This window comes from Acomys minous (genome assembly GCF_964271855.1).
Source record: "Acomys minous genome assembly, chromosome: 1".
Taxonomy (NCBI): domain Eukaryota; kingdom Metazoa; phylum Chordata; class Mammalia; order Rodentia; family Muridae; genus Acomys; species Acomys minous.
This window is the reverse complement of record NC_140483.1, coordinates 141,636,990-141,656,638: the sequence shown is the minus strand read 5'-3', so window position 1 is coordinate 141,656,638 and position 19,649 is coordinate 141,636,990. Positions and strand designations below refer to the sequence as shown.

At 42.9% G+C, this 19,649-nt stretch overlaps 1 protein-coding gene across 2 annotated transcripts in view; it reads right to left on the bottom strand.

The window, feature by feature from the left end:
- Positions 1–88: 88 nt before the first annotated feature.
- NCBP1 (nuclear cap binding protein subunit 1) overlaps positions 89–19,649 on the bottom strand; it is a 36,756-nt gene continuing 17,195 nt past the window's right edge. For both annotated transcript variants that reach the window (XM_084784374.1, XM_084784375.1), the window contains 15 exons: positions 16,903–17,000; positions 15,864–15,927; positions 14,802–14,912; positions 12,571–12,635; positions 10,692–10,754; positions 9,817–9,891; positions 8,791–8,894; positions 6,990–7,112; positions 5,650–5,752; positions 5,041–5,134; positions 4,061–4,164; positions 3,265–3,379; positions 2,438–2,566; positions 1,715–1,828; positions 89–598 (listed from right to left, as the gene is read on the bottom strand). In XM_084784374.1, coding sequence (XP_084640500.1) covers positions 485–598; positions 1,715–1,828; positions 2,438–2,566; positions 3,265–3,379; positions 4,061–4,164; positions 5,041–5,134; positions 5,650–5,752; positions 6,990–7,112; positions 8,791–8,894; positions 9,817–9,891; positions 10,692–10,754; positions 12,571–12,635; positions 14,802–14,912; positions 15,864–15,927; positions 16,903–17,000 — 1,476 coding nt within the window. In that variant the 3' untranslated portion in view covers positions 89–484. The remainder of the gene's footprint in view (positions 599–1,714; positions 1,829–2,437; positions 2,567–3,264; positions 3,380–4,060; positions 4,165–5,040; positions 5,135–5,649; positions 5,753–6,989; positions 7,113–8,790; positions 8,895–9,816; positions 9,892–10,691; positions 10,755–12,570; positions 12,636–14,801; positions 14,913–15,863; positions 15,928–16,902; positions 17,001–19,649) is intronic.

Below are 19,649 nucleotides of genomic sequence, written 5' to 3'. Positions count from 1 at the left end.
CAATATTTGCAAGAGACAGCTTTGGATAGAGACTAAGTGTACTGTCAGTAAGAAAAGAGACTATGATGATAAATCATGAACACCAAAGTTTAAAAAACATAACTTCCGTTTATTCCAGCCATGTTACCCAGGAGCAGAGGAAAACTAGGCTCCCTGGTGATAGCCTGGCGGCCACATCACTACTTTGCAAGCCTGACCTTGCATTTCACACACCTCAAACATGTTTTGAGCCCTAAGGAGAAAAAGTATCAAATTCATCCCAGGAAAGTTGTGCCTCGCATATGTACAACTCTGTGGTCACCATAACACCGCTGTCATAAAGCAACGCTTGCCCTTCAGGGCGACGAGGAGTAGTGTCAAACTTCTCACTCTCCTCCCGTTTCCTTTAGGAGTGAAAGGCTACAACAATAAGAAAGCAAACATTCAAACCATCAAAAATAAGACAAATTATTTCAAGATAATAAAAAGGGAAAACGCGTGACTGTTAGGCCTGCAGAGCGCAGAACTGCTGGAACACAGCCAGGATGTGGGGATCTAACTCGGCAGTGAAGAGCAGGTTCTCCAGGGTCACCATGTACTGCTGGATTATCTGGTGATGCTGCAGGCACAGAAAAGAGGCTTGGGTCAGGAAACGAAATGCAAGCAACACTGTGGAACATTTTCCCCACAGTCCACCCATGCTGGCACATTCCCTGAGAAGCCTCAGCATTATGAGACTGAGTGGGGAAAGGAGTGGAGGGACACACAAGCCAAAGCAGTTCTTACAGCCTTCACAGGAACTGGATCCTGGATGCAAGGCACGGCGAAAGCACTGCCCACAGCTACGCTACTGACAGCTGCAGAGAGTGTCCCAGAAGTCAGGACACAATATATTACAGCGTTTTAAAAACCAGCTTGACTAGGGAGCCAAAGCATCAGAAAGTGGGAACCTTTTCTCTGTAGACTAAACCACATAGGACTATGGGCTCTTGGTAACCTCTTGAATAGGCTAGCAACTGCAAATGGATGGGGGAGATTTGGAGGCTTAAAGAGTTGAACTTTGGGCCAGGCGGTGGTGGCACATGCCTTTAATCCCAGCACTCGGGAGGCAGAGGCAGGCGGATCGCTGTGAGTTCGAGGCCAACCTGGTCTACAGAGTGAGTCCAGGACAGGCAAGGCTAACACAGAGAAACCCTGTCTCGAAAAACCAAATAATAAAAAAAATTAAAAGAGTTGAACTTTAAGAATAATTAAGTCTGCATTAGTCAATTTTCTAGACTGAAGACAGACTTAGTGGGAAAAATGAACTTCAGTCCCCCGCACACCAGGACATCTAGCTGCCCCTGGGGACACATTTTACCATGGGAACGCAGATGTTAGGTCACTTTATAAACCCCACTACTGTTGAGTGAGTGGACTTCTTTCCGCTCTGTATTTCTGTGCTGGGCTCCCTAGCACAGAAATTGGCAACCCAGAGTCTGAGTGATATCAAACCAGCTTTGTGATAAACAGTAGTGGCAGCAAGTGGACTTAAATTAAAAGTCCCACAAGAGCTACATAACCTCCTGGTAAACTTTATGAGGACTTTTTTTTTTTTCCCAAACAGCGGTAAGGTTCAAAATTTGTTGTCTAATGCATAACAGAGAAGTGTTTTTTATCACCAAGCCTACTGTGGGTTTTTAATTGGGGAGCCCGTGTGGCTGAAGACAATGGTGTCTACCACCTGCTCACAAACCTGTAGGAAGATTTGCTGCAGCCTCTCTATGCAGTTCTTATACCACGGGGTTAGGATACTGGTCCCATCGGTTTCACATCGCACCAAGTGTTCCGTCAGGATCATGATGAAACGCTGGAAAGGATGGACAGGTTGAGCAAACATTAAAGGAGAATCTTAATTTCTGAGCAAATCCAAGTCAAGATTTCTCAAAAGTCTTGTTGCTTCACACGGTGTATACTCCTGACTTTCAGGACTCCCCCACGAACTGTCAACTTAGCAGGGAGAGATTTAGTGTTAAATCCTGCAGCTTCTTCTAGAAATATGACCCGGCCTTGTTCTAAGAAAACAGCATTAATAGCCATATATGTTCAAAACGTTCACAGGAAAGAAAACAATCACCTAAATCACCAACCACAGGAACAAATGAGATGGCTGTTTAAATGATGAGCAAACAGCAGACTTACGGTGGCCTCCAGGTGGTGACAGTGACAATATTCTTTTTTTTTTCAGACAGGCTTCTCTGTGTAGCCTTGGCTGTCCTGGACTCACTTTGTAGACTAGGCTGGCTCGAATCCACAAAGATCGGACTGCCTCTGCCTCCCTGAGTGCTGGGATTACAGGTGTGTGCTACTGTGCCTGGCAGTGACACTGTTCTTTTGCGAAGTTCTGTATTTTTAATATTTCGTGACTGAAAATGGCAGCTGTTCAAACTTTCACATTTCATACTCCAAGCTAACTTACCTGGAAGATGACCAGGAAGAGGTTCTTCTGTTCACTCTGAGCAGACTCCACCTTCTCTTGCAGTCTTTCTATTTGCTCCTCGAGGGCCCCATCCTTCCTGTCACTGCCTCGGTCATCATCATCACTTCGCTACAAAAGGCCCAGGAACAAAAGAACAGTGTATAACATCTACCAAGAAAGGGGACTGATTAAAAAAATCTAACACCAGGTTCTGCTATGAGGCCCAGGCTGGCTTTGAACTACGAACTTCCCTTAGTGCTGCGGGTGGGGGATGGGTGGTACTAGAACTCCAATCCAAGAGCTCAGAGATGCTAGGCAAGTGACTTTATGACTGAGCTATGCCCCCGCCCTGGGGAAGGAGTTTATACTAAATCCTTTTGCTCTTGTAGTGATAGCTCTAGGGAAATTTCGTGGTATCAGTGTTGGTAGCAGCAGTGAGGTGTCACTACTATGGCCACCTCAGTCATTAAACACCAGTAGTGAAGACTATTTACTATTATAAGTCAGGCTCCAGCAGGCGCACTGCCTCCCTCTAAACACAATCTTTGTTACCACGGGAATATTCTGTCAAAACTGGGACTGGAGACTGACTTGTCCCACCTCTCCACACAGCATCTACAACTACAACTGTGTCCCTCCCCTTTTGTGCCAGACTCGGAAATACACATGTTTTCTTCGAGGAAAGCCTAGAGGTGGTAAACTAGGGGAAAATAGTTGGTTGTCAACATCAGTGCCACAGCACATGACAGTTTTGTATAACTTGGAATTGGGAAAAATAAACTACTGTCAAGGCAGCGGACTGACTTCTAAGCCCTCAGCTTACTTACTCGTTTGTGCTGCCTTGCCAGTTTCTCTTTTGCTTCTTCTAGCTCTTTCTGGATCTTCAGAACATGTTTGTTCATCTTACGAATTGTAGAGTGCAAAATTTCCCACACAAACAACCTTAAAGTAATGCAACAGTTGGTTAAGTACACTTTATAGAGGAAATGCCTACCGTTTTTCAGACTGTCAATCTTAAGGGCAGATGGGGCCTTCTAACCTCTGGGAAGGCATTCTTCTCCAGCAGCACTTCATTCACACTGCAGTGACCTGGGAGCACCTGTCTCCACTCGTTAGACTCAGGTGGGCGCCCAGAGGGCAGTGCCATGCACACCTTGTATTTGTCTATCCCTTAATAAAACACCAACACTAGAGTTGGCTCTTTCTTTCCACCATTTGAATTCTGAGGATCAAACTCAGTGAGCTCAGATCATTAGGCCCTGTAAAAATCTTCTGACCAGCCAGGCAGTGGTGGCACACGCCTTTAATCCCAGTGCTCAGGGAGGCAGAGGCAGGGGGATCTCTGTGAGTTCGAGGCCAGCCTTTTGATCATGTATATCACCTCAGGGCTCAGTGCATCCCAGTGCATGCCAGTGTGCTCTGGCAATAACAGGTGTAGCGTAGAAGTGAAAGACTGCCACAAAGTTTAATTTTACTTCATTTGCTTTCACCGGATGTCAACCCCGGCTGTCCTGGTCCTGATCATCACAATGTTCTAGGTGATGCAAACTATTCACATAGGTCATGCTCTCTAAGCACTGGCAAACAGAGGGTCTTATATGTGCTCTAAGTTCTGATCCAAACCTAGTAAAGTCACGAGACAGCTCCGATGAGAAGATCCAGTTTGCTACTGCGGCACAGTCCACAATCTGTGTACGAATCATTTTATCAACCAGTACAGCAATCATCTATGATGAGAAAAGACACAGGGTCAAGTTTTACTGATAAATAGGCGTAATAATTGAGATAGATGCTCAAATAGTAATGACAATGCTATGAAAATAAAGAAGCCGGGCTATAAAATTTGATTTTAACAAAAATGGAATTGACCAGTTTAAGTGGTAGGTCACCTTTTTATTTTTTTCTTTTAGATAGGGTTTCATATAGCTAAGGCTGGCCTTGAACTCCTGATTTGCTTGCCACTGCCTCCCAAGTGCTACAATTAGAGGCATGTGCCACCACTCCTGAATTAACTAGTCAGTCTTTAGATTTATTCTGCTCTTTGCTAGGCTCTAATATTGTAAGAAATACTATAAGAAAATTTTTGTTGATAGTACCTCCATAAAAAGTATATATATATACAATTTCAACAGAAATATCCTCCAGTTAAACAATATCTTACAGGTCTTGTTTGTAGAAATAAACAAACATAGCTACTTCCTACCAAATACTCCTGTCAAACAACACTTTCCTTACTCAGAGTCTAATATGTAGAAACACTACAGCACAAAACCCAACAGTGCCACCTGAAGAATGCTACTGAGGGCTGGCGAGATGGTCAGTGGGTAAGATGCTTGATGCTAAGCCTGACGACCCAAGTTCAATAGCCAGGACTCAACATGGTAGAGGGAGAGAACTGAACTGAAATCTGTTCTCTGACCTCACACAGGCCCTGTGGCCTTCCCATGCACTCCTAGCCAACAACTCAATGTAATTAAAAAGTTTACTAAAAAGAATGTATCAATAATTATTTACACAACACCCAGTGTACAGACTTAAGCCATTCTACTGGTGGAATCAAATGTAATTAACTTCTCCCCCATGTGTCTACTAATAGCTGTTACCTGTGGGTGATTCCTCCAGACCTCAAACATAACTCTCAGCACGTGCAGCTTCCCCTTGTCGCTCTCGGCAAGAGTTTTGAAGACTTCATGAAACCTTGGGAGAAAGGAGAAAAGTACAATTACTCAGAAGCCATCTTAGTGTGTTCAAAACCCCTTTAATGTTGCTCAATTTAAAATACAATACGTAAATTCAGAATAAACAAAGAGTAGTCACTAGGCACATAAAGCATCGGAATTCACCCGCAGGGAAGCTGTCACCAGCTTTTGAGAGCACTCTTCTCTTCTGGAGCCTCACCAAAGTTGCTATCTCTTTAGATGCCAACCTTCGAGCAGGCTTTCACTTCTGCTTACCCACTTTGGAAAGATGTCTAGATAGGCTGGACCCCTTTGCCTGTGTAAACGACTGCCCCAAGGACCTACGTTTGTACTAGTTTACCCACCACATGCACATCCACACTGCATCCACACTGCATTCCTATGAAGCCATAGGAAGCATTTTAGCCACCACAAACTGAATCTCACTCTATTAAATTATATAGTAAGATCTTCCTGCTTAACAATTTTAGACAAAAACTACTACAACATTGGTGTTCAAACGTGCACACTTACTTTGCAAGAGCACTGAAAGAGTGACTGAAAGACTTGGCAGCCAAGTGCAGCAGAGTCTGTACAAAGACCTCTATTTTCAATGGGTTAAATCTGAACCCTTCATCTGAAAAATATTTTACAGTAAGAGTAAAAAAAATGTTAAGTATAGTAATTCCTTGGTTCTATGCTTTGGAATGCTCAACTCATAAGACATTTATAAACTGATCCAGTAATGGACTATTGTCCTAGTTCTTCTATAGAACTCAGGGTTGTTTCTATTTATGACAGGCTGCCACTGCACTGTGGCCAGCCTGGCTGAAATATAAGGTACATACTAAGTAAAGATTAGGCAATAGTATCGTAATAGCTTATAATTTGGAGAAAATATCAATCGTACCCAAAATATTCAAACTTGTCTGGATTAGTAACAGGCTTACAGCACCACTCCTGGCTTATGACCTGCTTCCTTAAAAGCATCAGACATCCCTCTTCCATATTCTGTCTACAAGATGTCAAAAACTAAATCAAAACCAGCAAACCCTTTAAACCTACAACTTATAACTTTGGTCAAGGTCTAAACTTACTATTATGGCTGACGGCCACCTCCTAGGTGTCCTCTCCAAACAAATGGTTGTCTTTGTAGACGTGTCATCTGTTCTACTTTTGGTGCAACACACTTGTTTAGTTACCCTAAATAACTAAATATTTCACAGTATGTCTTAACAAGTATTAAAACAACCCTTTCATTACTTCTTTCCTTATCCAGTCATAATTCAGGTAAACTTTTATGTCATTCTGTCAATTTTTCTATTTATACCAGGAAAATTAAACAAAGCTAAGATGCTGGCTGAAATATAAGGTACATACTAAGTAAAGATTAGGCAAGAATATCGTAATAGCTTATAATTTGGAGAAAATATCAATCGTACCCAAAATATCCAACACATTCAGCCTTCCCATTCAGGAAGCCGTTTATACTAAAAGCAGAGATATCTAAAAAGCCTTGAATGAGCACACATGATTTATTTTGTATGTAGAACATGGCTAATGTCCTTTTCCTAACTGTTGTGTTTTTGAGACAAAGCCTCACTATGTAGTGCTGGCTGGCCTGACAGTCATTATATAACTAAACTGGCCTGACTCATGGAGACCTGCCTGCCTCTGCCTCCCAATGCTGGGATTAAAGGTATGTGTACCATACCCAGGATGGTTTGTTTATACTAATATAAGCTCCCCACAGGAATCTCCGGGCCTCCTAGATGAGGAGTGACAGGCAGCCTTGATCAGAACTCAGGGCTCATCAGAGTTATGTTTATGCCTCAACTTGGCCCGTGCAGCTTAGCTAAAGGTCACTCTCTTACCGTCATCATCAACCTGGTTAGGATTTGGTACGTCTTTCAGAATGCTGAAGATTTCGTCATTAGTCGCCTTGCTTTTAAAAGCAACAGATAAACAGAGTGCCACGGAATGTCCAGGAAGGGAATCTAAACACAGAACAGAGGGGAAGGGAGACCGAGCTGAAAGGCTGTTCTACCTTTTGAGAACACAGTGCTCCTCAGCCCAAGGGCAGCATGCAAACCATGTGCTACTACACATGAGGGCTTCTCATCTGGGCCAAAAGAGCTGATGCTCACATCAGTATGCATGAGCATACCAGTCCTCAGGGTGCGTGGACATTTTAAACCCAAATCTTCCCAGTCATGTCTGCCAACATAAGAGACCCTGTGCTTAAACCTTACATGCTCACTACTGGGATTTTTGTGAGTGAGTGCTTATGGTATAGATTTTAGGTTAATGTAAAGGCACTGTGAAAGCAACAGGAGATCTACTTTCAATGTGAGGCAGACAGTGGTAACAAAAAGGGCAATCTTGACTAGGACCTCAAGACATGTGTTACTAAGACCTGTAATGACTGATGTCTATCACAACAGGCCACACCAGGACAGTCATATATATATATTCATGTATCTGCTGTAAGCCTGTCCCTAAAAGTAGAAGGAAATTCTATGAAAAAAAAAAAAAAAAAAGAACCCTCTGTCACCAAGGAATTCATACACTAGCTAAGGAACTGAGAAATTAACCTTAGAAGTAGACAGAAAGCATTTTTATGAAACAGGTTTGTTAAAGATTACAAATAACAAACTTGGGCCAGACCTGAGGAAGAAAACTGGAACTAGAGAAAAAAGGGCTTCCTCTTTTTACTGTGGCACTGTGGTAATGTAATGGCACAAAGCAAGGAAGAGCAGTGCTCTCAGTCATAGGGAACTTCCTTGCAGCACAGAATGTGAGGCTTGTGAATGGACGACACTCAGTGTGATCACAACAGCTCGGCAGGAACCCTAATGTCTAGCTCTGACGCTGTCACCATACACACACTTTTGATTCGTGGTACAATCCCAGAACCCACAGGGCTGAAAGGCCAAAGTCATGGTTAGAAATTTACTTCTAGAAGCAGACTGCCATGTGCCCCAGTGTTGCCAGCATCAGATGTGTGCTGGCTGGTCTTATGTCAGCTTGACACAAGCTATTTACCTGAAAGGAGGGAACCTCAAGTGAGAAAATGCTTTCATAAGATCCAGCTGTAGGGCATTTTATTTTAATTATTGATTAATAGGGGAGGGCACAACCCATGGTGGGTGGTGCTACCCCTGGTCTGGTGGTCCTGGGTTCTATACGAAAGCAGGCTGAGAAGAGCAGGCCAGTAAGCCGCACCCCCCATGGCCTCTGCATCAGCTCCTGCCTCCAGGTTCCTGTCCTGACTTCCTTCAATGATAAGCAGCTATATGAAGCATAAGCCATATAAACCCCCTCCTCCCCAACGTGCTTTTGGTCATGGTGCTCATCGTAGCAGCAGCAACCCTAACTAGGACAAGATGACAGCCAACTCAAGAAGTCTCCATTGTAATAAACGCACACTTTCCGTTTCAGTACATCCTAGGAGAAATTCATCTCACTATTCTTTGTACCGTATTAAAAATGTAATGTAAAAAACACCATGAACAATATAAAATAGGAAAACGCTATAAGCTAATAGTAACTACTTAGATAACAACAAAATCCTCAATCTTGGGCTGATGGGTCACTTTTCAAGTAAAGAAATACAATTCTAAGAGCGCCGTGGGTCGGCACTGGTAAGGAGAGATTTGTCGTTTCATTACTTACTGCTACTTTCATCTCCGTACTTGTAAATGCAGGTTGGGTTTGCAGGACACAGAGCTGAGAAGGTGGGAGGAACGATGTCTAATATATGCTGATGGTACGACAGCCTGTAACACAAACCAGAGCCTTGGAAAAGGGCTCATGCTTTCGTCCTTGATAACACTCAGCTTGCCCAGAAAGCCAGATCCAACACCCTACACTCAGCAGACAACCAAGAACAAAGAGGGGACAAAGTCCTTCAGGCTGTTCAGTAGGTGAACACAGGAGAACTCAGGCCTGCTCCAAACACACTGACAGCACTGAGGTGTCTGCTGGTGGAAGAGGTGAAGTGACAGTGGGTCAGGCGGAGGAGGAGGGTTGGCATGGCTGGGAGGTTATATGAGACGCACCAAAGAAATAAACAGGATAGTAAGAGCCAAGCTTCTTACTGCCCAACAAAGTGTTCACACATCACAGTATTGAGGATGGCAAGAAACAATGTTGGGCATGCACGTGCACACATACAGACACACAGACACACACACACACATACACACACACACACACGGACACACACACAGACACACACACACAGACACATGTGCGCACACACACACACACATACACACGGACACACACACACACACCTTAAACTCAACTACCTCGAAAAAATACACATGAAGAGCTTAGCTCAGTTCTCCAAAACATATTCTATTCTTAGAAACTAAGGCTTTAAAATAGAGGGGAGGGATGAGAAAACACAAATTAGAAAAAACACAAGCTTAGAAAATGAGAAAATGCTTATCAGTGGTGGGGGACATTGGAAAAAAACCATAATAGCTTAATTCATATAAAACCCATTCGGTACAGCTAATTGCAGTCCAAACCCTGATTCAAAGTGAGGTGGTAGATGGACAAACACAGAGACTTAGGAAAGAATCCGGGACATGCAAAGGAGAGAGAAAGCCTGCCAGGTAGCAACCAAGTCAAGCAGACTCCCCCAGGAGAAACCAAGAGACCTAAATCAAGGAGAACACGCAAAGCATTTACCTCATACATTTCTCTAGAACTTCTCTCACAAACTTTGGTTTGGGACTTTCCAGGTCCTGAGAGAGACAATCTGACCTACGAGGAAATGTGGTTTTGTTAGGGTCACATATACAACCTTCATCTCTTGCTTTATACTAGGGCTTTCTACCTATCATCTTATCCATGAAATAAATGCTTGAGACAACAGAGTGTTTTAAAGTGACGTTTAGGGGCTGGTGAGATGGCTCAGCGGTTAAGACCAGGTCTCCTAGAGGTCTAAGCTCAGGTCACAGCACCCACATGGCGGCTCATGACCATCTAATAGAGGGATCTGATGCCCTCTTCTGGCCTGCAGGTGTACATGCAGACAGAGCACACACATTTAAAAAGTGAGTTTTAAATATTAAGATTCTGCATGTATATGTCCACGTGCTGCGTACATGCACATGATGCGCACATGCATGGAGGCCAGAGGATAACCCGGGGTGCTGTTCCCCTGGTGCACCCACCAGGGTTTTTCACTAGGCCTACAACTTATCCATTAGGCTAGGCTGGCTGGCCAGAGAACAGGAGGGATCTGTCAATCTCCGTGTCCCCATGCCTCCATGGCTGGCTTCAAAACAAAAACAAAAACCAGGGTCTCATGGCATAGTGCTGGCTGGCCTGGAACTTACTATGTAGGTCAGGCTGGCCTCCAACTCAGAGACTGGCCTGCCTCTGCCTCCTGAGTGTTGGGATTATGGTGTTAACTGCCACACCGGGCTCAAATGGGCTTTTAAGCATGAGCCCTGGAGATCAAACTTGGATGTTTATGTTTGAGTAGCAAGCACTTTACAGACTGAGCAATCTCCAATAGTAACTGTTTTGACTAAGGATGGATAAAACATGGTACTTACCAATCTTCCCAGCTCCAGCGAAATTGAAAATTACTTAGATGATGAGAAAACCAATTAATAAACCTACATTGGGGAGTGGGGCAGGGGAGAGGAGAAAAGGAACAGTGCAATTTAGGCCAGTATTTTATATAATCCTTTACATAGCTAAACTGCTTTACACGCACAGCCCACTCCTGGCAGCTTCTGTAACTGCTTTCTCAGCAGAGCCCCCGCTGTCTGCAGTCCCCAGCTACACCAGCTCTCTCAGTCGGTGCTTCCTTTTACTCTTGTTAGGTAGCAGCATGATTTAAGCTCATAATGTGTGCAAATTGTTTATGTAATTCGCACAGCTATAAAGAAGCATACTAGTTCGCTCATGTAACTGTTGATGATATGGAAGCAGTTAGAAAATAAATTGTAGTTAAATGTATACAAATAATTTACAAATGGCAGACCCAAAGCAAGCCTCTTTGCTGGGTCCCTGGGACAGCAGCCATTGCTTTTCGCTGCTGAGCCTCTTCTCCAGCTCTTAGTCACTCACACTGTGGTCTCTTCAAGACTTTACTTCATCATTTATGTGCTTATGCTGTATGGGCATGTATATGCAGCACAGCGGTCAGACAGCTGTTAGGTGCCCCGGAGCTGGAGCTACACAGCTGCTGGTTGTAGGTGCTAAGAATCAAACTCAGGTCCTCTGGAAGAGCGGCAAGCACCTTTGTTGATAAGCCACTTCGATGAGCCCACTCTGACCTTTTCAGGACAACCTATATGCATGAAGTTGCCTTCCTCAAAAATACACTTAGCTCTCAAGACAGGAAAACACCTCAGTGTGTAGAATAGTGTTGTGAAGGCCATAAGTACGCAAAAATGTTCACAGAACTGGTATTCTGATTAAAATGGAGACACTGAAGACACTTTCTTACACTGAAGACACTTATTTATTTATTTATTTTGATTTTTTGAGACAGGGTTTCTCTGTGTAGCCTTGGCTGTCCTGGACTCACTTTGTAGACCAGGCTGGCCTCCCACTCACAGTGATCCGCCTGCCTCTGCCTCCTGAGTGCTGGGAATAAAGGCATGCAACATCACTGCCCAGCTCAAGACACTTTCTTACAGCACGTCCTTCAAAAATCTCTTGATTTCAATCACTTGAAAAATGTCAAGGTCACCAACAGAGATAGCATTCACTAATAATTTTCAGATACAGAATTTGAATAAGAGATATGTCAAGCATTGGTGGTGCACTTCTGTAATCCCAGCATTTGGGGAGGCAGAGGCAGGCAGATCACTGTGAGTTCGAGGCCAGCCTGGTCTACAAAGTGAATCCAGGACAGCCAAGGCTACATAGAAAAACCCTGCCTCGAAAAACCAGAGGCTGGGGGGAGAAGGGCGGGGAAGGGGGGAATTTTGGCAACTCTTGAATTCTAGCTCTAATTTGAGAAATAGACAGAAGAAAAAAAAAAAACAGTTGGTAAAGGTAGTCACACAGATTTTCCCCAAAAGAAACAGTGATCTTGGAATGACTGTACTCTAAGAATCCAAGACAGGTTTTATTTATTGATTTAAAAACAAATGGACTCTTACAGCTGCAGGTTACTTTCAAAACAGATTATCTATAAATGTTCGTGCATAATAAATGCAGTATTAGATTCATCATTCAAAGTAAGTTTATCTTCAAATGATGCTTAAGCATCAAGGCAAGAAATGAAATTAAAGAGAAGCAAGCCTTGGCACCACTAGAAACTGAAATAGATTAGAAGCCATGGCGTTCTAACAAGTGAACTGCTATTGCAAAGAGGTTCTAGAAAATGGAACAGTTTGGAAACCATTAAGACAGCCTTCTGAAAACCCGTGAAGGCAATGACATGACCCTTAGTTCAGAAGCAGTCAGTGGCTGTACCTGTCTACACATGTAGTACTCATCGAGTCCAGGCGCATGTAGAGCATCTCAGTCGCCTGTGCAAGCTGTGAATCGATAGATAAGGAAAACTATGTCCCACTCCCCTTGAAAATCAGTGTGACACACAAATGAAAAATAAAGCATATCCTCTAAGTCTTTATGACTAAGAATGACCTGTCACATAACTGATCTTGTTTTTCAACTTTAAACTATCAATGATGTACAATAAATTGACTGCATCCCCATTTGTGAAATCAAAATAATACTTTCATCACCTCTATAATTTCTCCAAGCTCCTTTGTAATCCACTCCTTTCCCAGTCACCTGAGACCTCACCACAAGCATCCACTAGTCTTTTGTCACTAGAGGATCTTTGCATTTTTCTAGAATTTTACAAAGTAGCATCATGTTTTGTGAATCTGTTATCTTTCCTTCAGTATAAATGATTTTTCAACCTATGCTGTTCACTGCATTAAAGACAAGTCCTTTTTGTTGCTGAATTAAATATTACCTTATCCATTCATGTATTGTTGGACACTAGGTTGCTTCAAAGTTGGGATGATCTTTTTGTTTTGTTTTGTTTTTGTTTTTGAAGACAGGGCTTCTCTGTTTTAACTCTGGCTGTCCTGGAACTTACTCTGTAGATCAGGTTGGCCTCAAACTTACAGTGATCCTTCTGCTTCTGCCTCACGAGTGCTAAAATTAAAGGAGTGTGCCACCACTGCCCAGGCTTGGGATGATATTTCTATGCACTGTGTAAAGATTGTCCTTGCTGGGCTGGAGAGATTGATCAAGAGGTTAAAAGCACTGTCTCCTCTTCCAAAGGTCCTGAGTTCAATTCCCAGCAACCACATGGTGGCTCACAGCTATCTATAATGAGATCTGGTGGCCTCTTCTGGCAGGCAGAATATTGTTTACGTTAAAAAATAAAAAAGATTGTCCTGTATTATTTGAATGCTGATTTCTGTTGAGTTGTTGATTTCAACTCTTCTCCAGAGGGTTGAGCACAGGCCGGACTTTGGTAATATTAAGCATCACCTGCCTCAGTATTGTAAATATTGTTTACAATCACCTTCTGATTGATTGAATAAAGAGCTCTAAGGCCTGTAGCAAAGGCAACAGAGGAAGGCAGAATTCTGGTACAGATAGGAACTCTGGGAAAGAATAAGAGGTGAGAGGATTCACCTCTGAGACAGAGGAATGAGGAAAGGGAAAAGCAGTTTCTCCGTGGAGTGTCACTGGGTATACCAACCACAAGCCAGGGCAGGCTGTGTGCAGAGCAGCTGGCCAACATCAAACAAGTTCCATGTTTGTGTGTGTGTGTATATGTGTGTGTGTGTGGTGTGTGTGTGTGTGTGTGTGTGTGTGCATGGCATGCACATGTGCACTTTTTGTTTTGATATTTTCTCCCCATCCCCACCAAATTTTTATATAAATTTTTTTCTTTTTTCTTTTCTTCTTTTGTTTGAGAGACATTACATTTATTGGGGATGCTAGAATCATTTCAGAGTGGTAAAAGCCCATTTAGCAAGGACACGATGAATTTGAGCATACTTGTACCAAATATTGGTGAAGCACAACTGACAGAACTAGAGAAATGAGCAAACTCACAGGTGTAATGGGAGATTAGCACCACTCTAGTAACTCACAGAAGCAGAGTAACGGGGTGGCGCGGGGTGGGGTGCGGGCTGGGGGGAGGGAGACAAGTGAACTACAGATTTGTAACTATTCAAATACTGCAACTTATCTAATAGGCTTATAGAAGACCTGAGGTCCTGAGAAGGCAGAATATACATGCTCTTCACAAAACTATTTTAAAAGGCAAAGAAATAGCTGGACATGGCCTCAGACCTATAATCCCAGCACTTTGGAGGCTCAGGCATGTGGGTCAGCCTGGGTCTGAGGCCATCCTGGGCTGCAGAGTACAACCCTGTCTCAGAAAGCAAACAAAAGGTACTACCGGCATTATTAGTGGCATGACAGTAGTGGGACCCTACCCAGGAGAAGCCACAGCATCGCTTCTGTTTTAGCAGGGGAGATGCTGTATGTTCTCTTCAAAACATGCATTTCGTTCAAACCCTCAATTTACTTAAAAACAAAGCAAATGAAACCATTATCCTAAAACCCAAAGCATAGGAACAGAATGGTGAGCCAGGGAGAAGACAGCTCTACAATGCATCTGTAATGAATCTATAACACACAGCCAAAGGGTGTACACTTAAAAAGGATACAACTTGGGGTAGAGAGCCCGGCTGAAGTTTGCAGAGCTCGATTAGCAGTGTAGTGTACATGACGTCAATGTGAGGGGGCGCTGGAAGCTGAAACAGCTCTGCAAAGATCACCTGAGGAACAACTCACAGTCACAAACACGCAGTTCGCTATCTTTACATTTCTACTTTAGGAAGACCCACACATTACAACCTAACCATAAACCCCACGGCACCTACAATGGAAAAAGAATGATTTTACTCTTGAAAATTATGCTTTCTGAGAACAACATAATGAGCACCCCTTTTCCTACATCAAGAGTCCACTAGATGAGGGCTGCTGTGACCCACACGCTCAAGTCTCAGAGTCGACTGAGAGAGGCCCATGTAGAGGGGCTCAGCTAAGGGAGCGGCATTCCTGTGGGTAATGACAATGCTGAGTAGACCAGCGGTGGAGACAGCCGAGTGTGCTACACGGCCACTCAGACCAGACGCCAGATTTTTTTGGCAGGCTATTTCCTACCCATTCCTAAAAGTCTGAAGTCCTAGTCTTCATTCTTTCCTCTTAATGCATGAGGAATTCTACACACTTTCAGATTTAAAAAACTGACTTAGAGCCATGTGTGGTGGCACATGCCTGGAGTCCCAGCAGCTCAGGAGAGAAGGCAGAAGCCTGGCCATGAGTGCCAGCCTGGGCCAGGTGATATGGTAATACCCAGTCTTTTGTTTTGTTTTTGTTTTTTGTTTTTGAGATAGGGCTTTTCTGTGTGGTCCTGGCTGTCCTGGCACTCGCCCTGTAGACCAGACTGGTCTCAAACTCAGAGTTCCATCTGCCTTTGCCTCCCCAGTGCTTGGATTAAAGGACTGTGCTACTTAAAAAGAGAGAGAAGGCAGCTGAGGCCTGCAAGGGGACTCACCAGTTAAAGGCTCTGAGTCTCATCTCCCTTTCTTCCTCTGCTAGCAAGGCTAACTGAGAACCCACACTGTTTCTCTAGTCACTCTCGGAGCTGGGAAGCAGCCAGCAGATACCTTACAGTCGTCAGACAGACTGGGCAAACCAGAATTAGCGCCACATGGAATGCATACCTCAACTATGTGGTAGTTCAAGGGGATCTTGTTCTTCCCTGGATAGCTCACCAGCTGGGCAGCACTGTAAAAAGTATGATTTAAGTGAGCAAGTGTACAAAGATATGCACAAAACAGAACAGCTTCAATGCAGTGAGCTTAGCTAAAAATAAATCTCAGCTATAATATTCTAGTGTTCAGTTGTTTGTTAATATGACATAAATTGTTTGTCTTGCACACAAAAAAGAAAAATCATCACCTTCAGATAATAGCACATACTCCTAAATACAGTATTTCTCCTCAAAATCAAAGCTAAATCTTCCCAGCTCTATGAAAATTTATTAACACTCAGGATTCTAAATGCTAGAAAAAAGAACAGTAGTACAGTAGTATACTTTATTTCCATACAACCAAACTAAAACCAATTTTAGCATATTTGGTGAGAGAGAGAGAGAGAGAGAGAGAGAGAGAGAGAGAGAGAGAGACACTATGCCAGAGGTCAAGAGGTCAGAGTTGAGTGTCTTCGCCAATTGCTTCTCCATCTTACTTCTAATACAAGGCCTCTCACTAACCTGGGGTTCAGACACCGGAGAGATGGCTCTGCTAAAGGTAAGAGCACTGGCTCTTTCAGACAACCCAGGCCCAATTCCCAGCACCCACACAGAAGCTCATAACTGCCTTGCAACTCCACTTCCAGATGACTCAAAACACTCTTTTGGCCTTTGAAGGCACCAAACACATATCTGATACATAGATATACATGTAGAAAAAATACCCATACACATAAAAAATATTACAAACAAAGCACCTAGAGGCCACAGATTGGCTTGACTGGCAGGACAGCAATCCCTGAAGATGCTCCTGTTGCAGGGTCTCCAGAACTGCACTATGGGTGAATGCCAATACTTGGACTTTTCACATGGGTGCTGGGCACCTGAACGCTGGTTCTCATGCTTGCTGGACTACCGCTACAGTCTAATACCTCTAAATATATTTTGTTTTTATAAAATCATCAAAATGCTTTTCTTCCCCTTTTAAAGTACCACGGAGGGAATCTTACCAAGTTTTCCTTTCTTTCCAGTAGGATTTTATGATGCAATGAAGATTCTCCTCTATGACAAACCTCTCCACTGAATGACTCCCTGGCATAACAGGACCCTGGGAAAAAAGACCAACTGTAGTCACATGCAGAACCACAAAACAAATTCTTTCATTTATTCAACCAATACTTGAGTCTAAGACTGAACTGTTGTGTTGAATACCCACCACAGAATTACGAGTTATGGTGCACCTGAGATATCTAATAATACCACTAGGCCATCTTTTTTTATTTTTAATTTTAAAAACTCTTCCATCCATCATCCTTCTATCTGTGTCCATCCACCCATCCATCTATCGATCCGTCTCCATCCATCTATCCATCCATCCATCCATCCATCCATCCATCGTGTGTGGGTATGTGTGTGCCATAGTGCATTTGTAGAGATCAGAGAACAATTTGTGGGGAATTGGCTCTCTCTTTTTATTATGTGGGTCAGACAATCATGATAGAACTGTGGTGTCAGTTTCATGGCCCAGGTTTTTATCCACTGAGGCATTGCTCAATTTCTAAATTTAATAAACACTTTTTAAAGACATTATTTTGGAGTATTTATACTCTTTGACAGAGGAAAATAGGCACAGTGTGCAGCAACAGCAAGGAAGTATAATTAGCACAGGAGAAATGCATTCGGAGGTAAAATTGTTATTTCTTTTGCTATAACTAATAGTAACTAACCACAAAGACTAGATGCCATGAACATAATCTAGATTTTCAGTTGGTTATCCTAATTAGGTCATTATGTAATTACGAATCAAGGTGCTTTCTTATTATTTAATATAGCAAAGTTAGCAATCAAGTCCTCCCACCATACAGGGAAGGCCAGACTATTGAGTGGGAACCAAAGCCAGGCGTTAAACTGATCCTGACCAAGCCTTTGCCACTACTGCTCTGGCTCTGCTCTGTTTCTAGGCTGATCGAGGGAGCACGCAGACTCAAGAGCAGCAGTGCTGCTTGGAAAGGGGACAGTTGGAATCTCTGCTTCATTTGTTTGTATTCTTTAAAAAATATTAAACGATAAAGTCAATCCAAACCAAAGTCCTGTGCAATGGTATTTTGTCCAAAGACAGCTGGTTTTGATTATATATACTTTATATTTCACTTGTGCTAAACATATAGACTTTAAAGTTCCTCTCTTGGAATGCATTTGTTTTCTAAGTAATCTGACACAGGCAACCTGGGGTAGAGCCAGGCCAGGCACCTTATAATAAACAGGACAGTGCTCATTCACAAATAAATACCCTGAAAAGGCCACTGGGCTGGGGTTGAGGTTGAATTGCTATATGCAATCGGATGGAGGAAGTAACAGTTTTCGGTACTTTCGCTAGCTTAACTTTCCAGAAACAATTTAATAACTATGTGTTTGTTGCCCTGCTCCAAGACAGACATATACACACTGAGATATAAAGTAATGGTATGTGCTTAAAGTGTTAATTTTCACACCCAATATTCACAACAAAATCATTTTCTCCTAACTGTTAAAAGGTTGCCAACAATTTGGCTTCATAATCAAAAAAAAGTAGAAATGTTAAGTTGGGAGGTTAACAAAAATACTTTTAATAAGTGTACAATATGAATAACTTAAATTGAGTTGTTTAAAAATATGGACAATTTAGAAAAGGAAGCACTTAAAAACATATTAACCATAGCTAACTAGGGCCTGGACTGTAGCTTAGTCAGCAGAGTGCTAGCTTACATGCATGAAGCCCTGGGTTCAATTCTTAGCAACACATAAAACTGGACATGGTAACGAATGTCTGTAATCACAACAGAGGCAGAGGCAGGAGGGTCACAGTGAAAGGTCACCTTCAACTGCATACCAAGTACTGGCCAGCTTGGGCTACATGGGCAACAGACCCTTTCTCAGAGAATAAAATAAGCTAAAATGCTCAACATGGTGATTCAGAAGTACTGTCTCAGAACTCAAGAGGCCATGGCCGGAGGATTGTCACAATGAGGACAGACTGGGCTACAGAGACAGACATACACTGAACAAACAACACAAACTAGCTAAACATGGTGCCTGGGAGATGGCTCAGTGGATAAAGTGTTTACTGTACAAGCATGAGGAACTGAGTTAAGAACCCCAGAATCCACTAAAAGCTAGACCAGATGGCATCCACGTCTACCTGAGTGCTATAGGGGAGCAGGCTCAAGATAAGATTCTGTGGGGCCTACTGGTCAGCTAGTACAGCTACAGTGTGACATGCACGCACATGTACACACACACACGTGTAGAGCAATGAAAGATAATCTGAAATCAACCTCTGGTCCCCCCTTCCCCCTACACACACAGAGAGAACACCCCCTTGCCTAACAGCTAACTTTGAGCATTCATCATATGAGACATTGTTCAACTTATCTTCCATGTGATAACAACTGAATCTTCTTACAGATACATACTATTACTGTTCCTTTGGGAACTGAGGTATAGGAAGTAAATTACTCACTCATGCTCCTAAGGTAGTATTTGCATTAAAAGGCTAACCAAATTGGCTCTCCACTTACCCTCTTGACTGGTAAACTATGTTGTCTCTTTTTTATATGAGTAAAATGAACTTTTTGCATAACAAAGTGACATAGTTTGACGAATTATCATATTAAATTAATTTTTCATCAATCTTATGTTAAAAAAAAACCCTGAAAATTAAAAGGTTATTTCATTTCAGAGCTGGGCAAGGTAGTACAAGCCTATAATCCCAGCACTC